The sequence below is a fragment of the Zingiber officinale genome, chromosome 4A, assembly GCF_018446385.1.
Source record: "Zingiber officinale cultivar Zhangliang chromosome 4A, Zo_v1.1, whole genome shotgun sequence".
In the NCBI taxonomy this organism is placed as follows: domain Eukaryota; kingdom Viridiplantae; phylum Streptophyta; class Magnoliopsida; order Zingiberales; family Zingiberaceae; genus Zingiber; species Zingiber officinale.
Genome location: NC_055992.1, coordinates 23,328,087 through 23,336,337, shown reverse-complemented (window position 1 = coordinate 23,336,337; position 8,251 = coordinate 23,328,087). Strand labels below are relative to the sequence as shown.

The 8,251-nt window shown below is 40.6% G+C and overlaps 1 protein-coding gene across 1 annotated transcript; it reads right to left on the bottom strand.

Annotated features, from left to right (window-relative positions):
- Positions 1–207: 207 nt before the first annotated feature.
- Positions 208–1,372, bottom strand: LOC121973208 (UPF0047 protein YjbQ-like). The gene is made up of 4 exons (XM_042524773.1): positions 1,179–1,372; positions 887–947; positions 693–787; positions 208–591 (listed from the first exon to the last, which is right to left on the bottom strand). Exons 1-4 carry the CDS (start codon positions 1,251–1,253, stop codon positions 550–552), a joined length of 273 nt encoding a protein of 90 aa, XP_042380707.1. The 5' UTR covers positions 1,254–1,372; the 3' UTR covers positions 208–549.
- Between the last annotated feature and the right edge of the window lie 6,879 nt (positions 1,373–8,251).

The following is an 8,251-nucleotide window of genomic DNA, read 5'->3' as shown; positions in this document are numbered from 1 at the left end:
TAATTTTGTATCATACAAGTTATCCTTAACTTCATGACAATAATTTTTCAAACACACAAGTTTTACAAAACCTCATCATTGACTCTTCTTTAAGATTGCTGGACTTAATCTTAAAGGATCCATATCCAGTAGAGAGCAACCTATACATCACATTGAAACAAAATGATCAAAAGTTACAAGGTAATAGTGTGAAGTGCTACATAATAGAACAAGTTTCTATGCTTCCTCAAAATGGAGAGAAATCAATTGTGTGCTTTCCTTAAAGAAGAGAAGAACCATTCCTGTCTTATTGAAACAGAAAGATAAAGCATGATTAATAGTCTTGCTGCTATTATTCGAGAAGGATGGTCGCTTGATTAGAAGAATTATACATAGGGAATGGCAATCATAAGCTCTTCTACAATATTTAATGCCAAGATCAGCACAGCAGTTCAATAAATCGTAACTGCTTTATCAGCTGATACTGATTTTTCTGGCAATTGCCAGAGATGAAAGAAGGCTATTTCAGTATTGGGTGTTAATGAAATTGGGAGGCTGCAATTTTCACGTTTACTCACCTTCCAATGTGTGCTTCCACGGTGCAGATCGACCCTAACACAATAAGCAAAGGATGAATCATAAGTAAATCGTCAAAAAAAAAAAATCCAATTCTATATTTTGCAGTAATCACTAAAGGGATCTATGAATATCACCTCTGGCACAATCCGATTCAGAAATGTTTCAGTGTCGCTCTGAACATCAGAGTCATAATTCTCATTTATGGTGAGAGAAGCACTTGTATGTTGCACTGAACAAGTATTTAACCTTCTGATCAGAAGAACAGCAGCAAAATGCAACGGACAATTTGTTTTTAATAAAATTGTAATCGCAGTCAACGAAAACTCACGGAAAAGATGAGCAAGGCCGCATTTGAAGCCCGACAAATCTTGTTGTATCTCTTCAACAATCTGGCACAACACCAGAAGCATACGAGTTATGTTTCATCACATTTTCCTATACATCGAGCGTCCATCAGTAAGAAATATAAGAGATCAAGTACAACCAAACGCATCTATCGATTGACCAGTGGATCATTTTCCAAACACAACAGGAAAAAAATTGCTTTTTACTGATTAATAAGGGAGATAAAATCAAGAAATGATCGGAAGAAAAAGAGACAGATTTGGGGGCGATTGAACCTTGGGGGTGATGAGATGGCATCCGCGCCTCTGAGCAGGGACGACGACGGTCTTCTGTGCCCACTTGGCGGCCATGGCCTCAGAGACAGCACTAGAAATGCCGGCGGCGGCCACGACAAGTGTACGAGGGCCCTTCTGGGATCTCAAACGGGGGATCGCATGGAATTGCTTCTTTAAGTCCAGCAATCTCTTCTTCTGAAAGGCTTTCAGCTATCACTCTTAGAGCCATCTTCTTCAACTTGTCATCAACACACCTGGGGTTGTAGGCAATCAAGAAATTTTGTATGAAAACTTTCATACATGTAAATCTCGTACTAAATAATATGTCAATGTTATATATACATGTAATTCATACCGTAAGTGTGTTTATATCGTAACTGACAAGTTTTCTTTAGGGCCAACTTCTACTCAAGCTCTTTAAACACTGCATCAAAATAAAAAAATTGGCATTAGTTCTGTGCTAAATGAAAATCATATTTAGAGGAAAAAGCGGGAGTGCTGTAGATGGATATATTAACCAAGCATATTAATGTTTGACCTGTCTTTACAAGTTCTAAGCATATATATTAACCAAGCATATAACCTAAGAGGAATAAGTTACAAAATGCTACTTGATGTTTGACCTGTCTTTATTGGATTTTGCGGCCCCGGTCTTCTTGTAGCCAGGTACAATGTAATACTTGATGTTGACTCTACCTTTGCAGTTGTTTCGGCTTGAGGAGTGGCAAAGAATGGTGGAGTAGAGGATGGATTTCAGGTATTCATCCGTGCCATCGAGGAAATGACTCCAGTAGGTGACTAGCATGTTGACCAGGGCATGCTTGGAGAAGATGACTTGTTTCAGAAGCTTTTTAGATCAAAGATACGAAGTGCATTGTTATAAAACTAGATGCACGAACACTTGCTTATACGGTTCTTGAAATAAAATACATTCGTAACCGTCACTAGCCCAAGCTCAATAAGGAAAATTCACGGTAAATGTGCATAGTATACCTCAGATACTGCAGATGATAGGGAAGGCCAAAAGACAGTTTGACGCAAATATTGAGATTGCCCAAGCCAATCCATGGTACTAATCCTGACAGCTCCTCCAAATCAAGGGATTCACTTCAACTTTCCTAAACCAAAGAAGAAACAGATGGATTACAAAAGAAAACAATTTGCACCATCAAACTGAAACTTATAATAAGCCTTAATAAATTAATGAAAAAAGAATTGTTTAGAAGTTCACTGAGAAACATATGAAAATACAACAAATGCAACTGCAAAAAAAAAATAAAAAACTAGTATCCAATTAACTTTTTTTATACTTTCAGATCAAAAGGTCAAATTTATATACTTTGGTTCATGTTCAAGCAAGAGGATAACAATCTCATCGACAGTTAGTATTTCCTTTTAATATAGAACACTAAAAAGAAGGAATATCAATGATGAAACAAACCTGAAAATGCGAGCTACTGAGGCAGCGAGCAATCTGCTTGAACAAGGTAATCATGCAGCGTTGGAACTCTGTCGTGAGCATCAAAGACCAAATATTACCAAATATTAAGATCACTGAATTGTCTGGACCACCACATAATTGAAGCTAATTGTCTGGAGTTGCAGGAAAGAATAATCAAAAGTAAAGTTGTTCCCAACCTCTCAAGTTTCGATTCATGAATCTTATGCTTTAATTCAAACTAAAACAGCACAAAGAGAATGCTCAAGGAGACAAGGAGCTTTATTTGTCACCAATCAAGTGGGAAAACATAATAGAAGCTTCAGAGCAGTGGTCTGGGGAACAACTTTACTGGCCCTTGGGTTACTGAAGCTTACAAATTGCTTACTGCCAAGAACGTTTCAAACCTGGTTGATTTATCTGCATCTGTTCTATAGAAACTCTAGCTATCACCTCTAAGTTCTCAATGCATTCACCATTAATTGATTGCAGCAAAAGGAAACCACTGCATGTAATAGACTTTTCGACTTGATCTCTTCTCCAAGTAAGAACATTTCAAACCTAGATACCTAGTAAATCCACATCTGTTCTATATAAACCCGTCACCTCTAAGCTCTCAATGCATTCATTCACCATTTACTTCCTCAATACATGCTCTAGTACTGAGAATTCAAGCTATGCAAGGTATGGTTGTTAAACTCCTCATTGCACTGCTTGCCTTGGCTTCCTCACGCAAAGGGTATGCATGCATGCAACTTTACTCTCGAAAACTAGAAGATATATTGAAGTCATTATCAGAAGAACATGAAAATTTACTTACAATCTTGTGTACTGTGTTCACCAAATCTTCACCTTCAAACTCTCCTCCTTTGTTGGCGCGTCCTTTCTTCCACATAATAGCTCTATTGATGTCATTATCATCACATAATTCAGTCCCCTACAACAAAGAAAAATCAAATAACAAATGTGAAATAATTTAATGTGAATCAATTAGAGGGTTCTTAGAGGAAATATATTTTAAAAATACTTACAGGAGGAAAGAAGGCACTACAAATTAGCTTAAGGGGATCACACTCTGGTTTAAATTAGCTCCTTATTTTATCATGTTAGAAGCAAGCTTATTAACCGAGCTTGATTAATGAGTATACCTATGCCCCTGACCCTGAATGAGGGGAATATTACAATATAGAGAAAGGATAGGCATGGAGTATGACAGGTTGTGTGGCTAGATTGATGCTTATTGAGCATGTGCATGCTTTAAATGTTTGTGCCACTAGCTAAAAGAGTAAATTTTATTGCTTAAAAGAATAACAAAATGTAAAATTGAATAGTAAAAATTCCTAGTACCAACCAAGAATAAAGGTATATATGAAGCATTAAATATAATCCTAAGTTAGGTTCAAATGCGCAAGAAATCACAAAGATTATGCTGAAAAACAGATCATTTTTAAGCAGGACATAATTTTGGAAGTCTAATTAAATCCGATATGTAATTATACACTAAAGCATTATATTTGCCCATGTAGAAAATCGCATGCAAAAATTGTAATCTGCAAACTAAATTGATAAGATTTTAACAACAAGATAAAACTTCATTATTGGAAAAAAGAAAGAAAGAAAGAAAGTTCGTTCTTTTGTTGTTAATTCCAACAAAGGAAAAATGAAATGAAAGGCAACGATGAGAACAACACTTGTTAGATGTTACCCCCAACCAGAACCAGCTAGCCAACCAGATGAGATCGTTGGAACATTAAAACTCTGGTCAACTCCAAGATCCAGCAGCTCTATTCTCTCTACAATGAAAGCAGGACCCTTTGCCGACCTAATATAACAACGAACAGAGGTAAGTAACTACTGCTTTCTAACATTACTTTCTGTCAAAAATTGACCAACCAGATCAGCAAGAAGGGTGTTGAAGAGAAGGAAATGGTTGAGAGGTTTACCTTGGCTTAGTTTACGAATTGGGATGGAAGTCTCTGCCCTGTGCAAAACCCTAGCAGGAAGGCCTGCACGGTACAAAATTATTTATGATAGATAGGTTACAAAATCGAAAATGGGGCCAGCACAAAAAGGTAGACCACGCTCGTCCCCCCGTGCGATCCCTTTACTACACCATAACTGATCCCATCTCTCTCGACTTGGAGGAGTTGGGCCGGCGTGAGGAGTTTTGCGTGAGGAGTTTGGGTCGAGATTAGGGTTCAGAGGAGATCACGCGGCAAGGAGAGGAGAAGGCGCTCGTGGAGAGGAGAAGGCGCTCGTGGAGAGGAGTGGAGAGGAGAAGGCGCTCGTGGAGAGGAGAAGGAGAGGAGAAGGCACTCGTGGAGAGGAGAACTCGTGGAGAGGAGTGGTGAGGAGAAGGCGCGCGCGCGTTGAGGGTTTAGAGTTTAGCAAAGCGAGGGTTGCGAATTTATTTTAAGTGAGTTTAGGGGAAACATACACAACACTTTAAAAAACGTTTTTTAAAAAAATGTTGTCTTTGACCATAAACAACAACACTAAAGACAACACTTCATTAAAAACCGTTGTCTTTAGTAAAAAGTAAATACCATAGACAACGCTTTTCACTAAAAGCGTTGTAAAACAAAGAACGACAACGTTTTTATTAAAAAGCGTTGTCTATTGGGTGTTGTTGAATGCAAAAATTCTTGTAGTGACCTGCCCTGAAGTCTGACCCATATGCTTTCTTTTCCTGTCCGGATATGCTGTCTGCCGAGCTAACTCTATCATCAAAGCTCGATTCAATGCATCAGAGTAAGATGAAATCCCTAATCCGGCAAGCTGTACATGCAGATAACCATCCAATCCCTGTATAAACTGCATCATGCGAGTTCTGTCCTCCGCAACTAACTCTGGACAAAACTGAGCCAACCGGAGGAATTCTGTATTATACTCGGTCACTGAGCGGTTATTCTGCCTCAGACTCATAAAATCCTGTCGGCGAGACATCTGATAGGACAGTGGAAAGAAACGGCTCTCAAAAGCCTCTCTGAACCTGGTCCATGTGACGTTGCGCTCACCAATAATAGAACGCTGAGTAAGCTTCATCCCGTAAATGGTAAGCCAGCTCTGCTTTCTCCCACTCGGAGCAAGCCATATAGAAGAAAGTCTGCTCCATAGTCTCTATCCATGACAGAGCCATACTCGGATCGAGATCCCCGCGGAAAAGAGTGAAACGAGTCTTCATCGACTCAGCCAGTGCTGGAATCCTAGCTCGTGCAGCGACAATATCAGTGAGCTGTGTCGGGACGGCTGCAGGAACTGGCGGAAACACTGGAGCTGATACTACAGGTGGTACCGCGGAATATACCGGAGGAGAAACTCCCGGTGCTGCTGTATATACCGGAGCATATGCCGTCGGTGGTACTGCCTGGGGGACAAAAGTGGTGGCAGCTGGAGGTACGGTAGGTAATGGTACCGGATATGGTGCAGCTGCTGCTACTGTAGGCACTGGGGGCACAGGTGCCACTGGTGTCGGGTACACTGTAGGTCCAAGTGGTGGTGGCACTGAATACGTCGTAGGCTGCGCTGGAGCAGATGTCGGGTACACCAATGGTACCCCTGATGGTACTGTAAACAGGGTAGGCGTGGATACCGTCGGTGTGGCCAAAATAGGTATCTCTACAGGAGCTATCGGGATTTGAGAGCCCGATGCTCCCGCTGCATCCTGAGTCTGTCCCTGACTGACAGGCTCACTAACAGTGGGCATCTCTGGCATATCCAGAGATCCCGTGGTCCTCGCACGTGGTCGTCCAGCACCACGTCTCGCAGCAATACGAGTAGATCGTCTCATATCTGTTAAATTAAATTACAGATATCAATACCAATATAACCAACATAAAATAACAGCATACCTATTTGCCGTCTGGAGATGTTCCGTCGCTGTCCAGTCTCCAATTTGACCACAAAATTCCGAACGTACATATCACCGGAAATCCAAATAAATCCGCAACGGAAATCCGAAATATAACCATATCGAAAATCCGATAATGCCCAGTTTGACTCGCAAACCTGGCTAACCCAAATATCCAGAATACCAACAACAGGTATCCGATAAATCTCCAGAACACCAAAAGCAGGTATCATAACCTGCTCTGATACCAAATAAATTGCTATCAGATAAATCCCGAAAATCCAAAAATATGAAACAAAAGATCGTATAACTGTGCTCTGATACCACTAAATTGTCACGCCCCCAGAAGAGTCCCTGTCCGAGAAAATTTCGGCAGCATCTCCCCTGTACGGCGGACAATCAAAATTTTCTACAAGCACTAAATACTCAGCCACAGGCGGCTGGAATAATAACAGTAAATAAAAATCAATCACCACGCAGTTTATATATGTATTCAGCCTTTGGCTGTCACAACCACGCAGTTAATAAAATAAACAACATAGTAATACTCTGACTCGAAATCAACCCTACTCAACTACAATCGTAAAGCCCAAATCCGATTTTTCTTACCTCTTCTGCCGTCCAGGCAGGCATGTAGTAGAGTAAATCCAAAATCATACTAAAAGTCCATCCAACGGAAAGATTCCATACAATATCCATATGTAAGTCCAAAACAAAACTAGAATAAAGTCTGATAGCGAAAAGCTAAAATGAAACAACTCAAAAACCAGCAGCGGAGTAGCACTAGCGACTGGAACTCCCTCCGGACAGCATCAACCTGAAAATAACAACAATGGAGGCGGGGTGAGTCCAACACTCAGCAGGTACAGTTGATATGCAAAGTAAAGAAACAACACCTAGCACTAATCATGCGTACAGTCTCCTGATAAGAAAGATAAGAATGCATCTGAAATAAACAGGAGAATACTGTACTAACCAGGTCCTGAGTATAAGGTCAAACAGTCCGAGGGATAAGGAAATCCTGTATGCATGTCAAACAAAGGTATCCAAACAATATGCAGCATATAAATGCAGCAAACACAAACACAAGCAATAAATGCATCATGCATATAATGCCAATGATGCGTACAACCGTGCACTCTGTCGTCACTACTCCTGATGAGTGACCGAGTGGACGGGATGCTGTCGGAGTACACCTATCCTCCTACCCCATATCATAGATGGGGGAGCGCAATGCTCTCAACTCCCGGTACTCAAAGACGGGGAGGAATCCCTGCCGGATAACACGTTGTGTCACACTACCCATGAGCGGACCAACGGTGCCTAACAGAGTCCCTGCTGCAACACACTCAGCCTGAATCGACCACTAACCCATGAGTGGTGGTGTGTGCAGATCCATGTAACTGGCGATGTGCTCAACAATCATGGAGCGGACTATCGCACAGCATGCAATCATGCAAATGATGCATGGCAATAACCATATAAACATCCTGACCTAATCCATATATATAGAAAAGTGCACCCTAGGTTAACGAATCATATCGAATCAAAGGTACACAGAAGGTATAAAAACCTAGGTCCTGAACATGGTCAAGCATGGCATATCACTACCCCTATAAGCATGTATAACCAGGTAAAATATACCTGAGATGCAAAACCAATCAATCAATCAAGCATGTAAGATTTGGGTAGTGATTAACCGAAACAGATAAGAAACACAATTAATGCAACATGTTAATTTAATTACTAAGCATATCAAATGACATAAGTCAAAAGTACCCGCCT

Bases quoted from the DNA above. Each gene is read 5' to 3' on its own strand.
- LOC121973208 (XM_042524773.1), bottom strand. From the start codon at position 1,253: ATGGCCGCCAAGTGGGCACAGAAGACCGTCGTCGTCCCTGCTCAGAGG. The intron at 948-1,178 runs GTTCAATCGCCC...GTGTTGTGCCAG, and splicing joins GCCATCTCATCACCCCCAAG to ATTGTTGAAGAGATACAACA. The intron at 788-886 runs GTGAGTTTTCGT...ATACTTGTTCAG, and splicing joins CGGCCTTGCTCATCTTTTCC to TGCAACATACAAGTGCTTCT.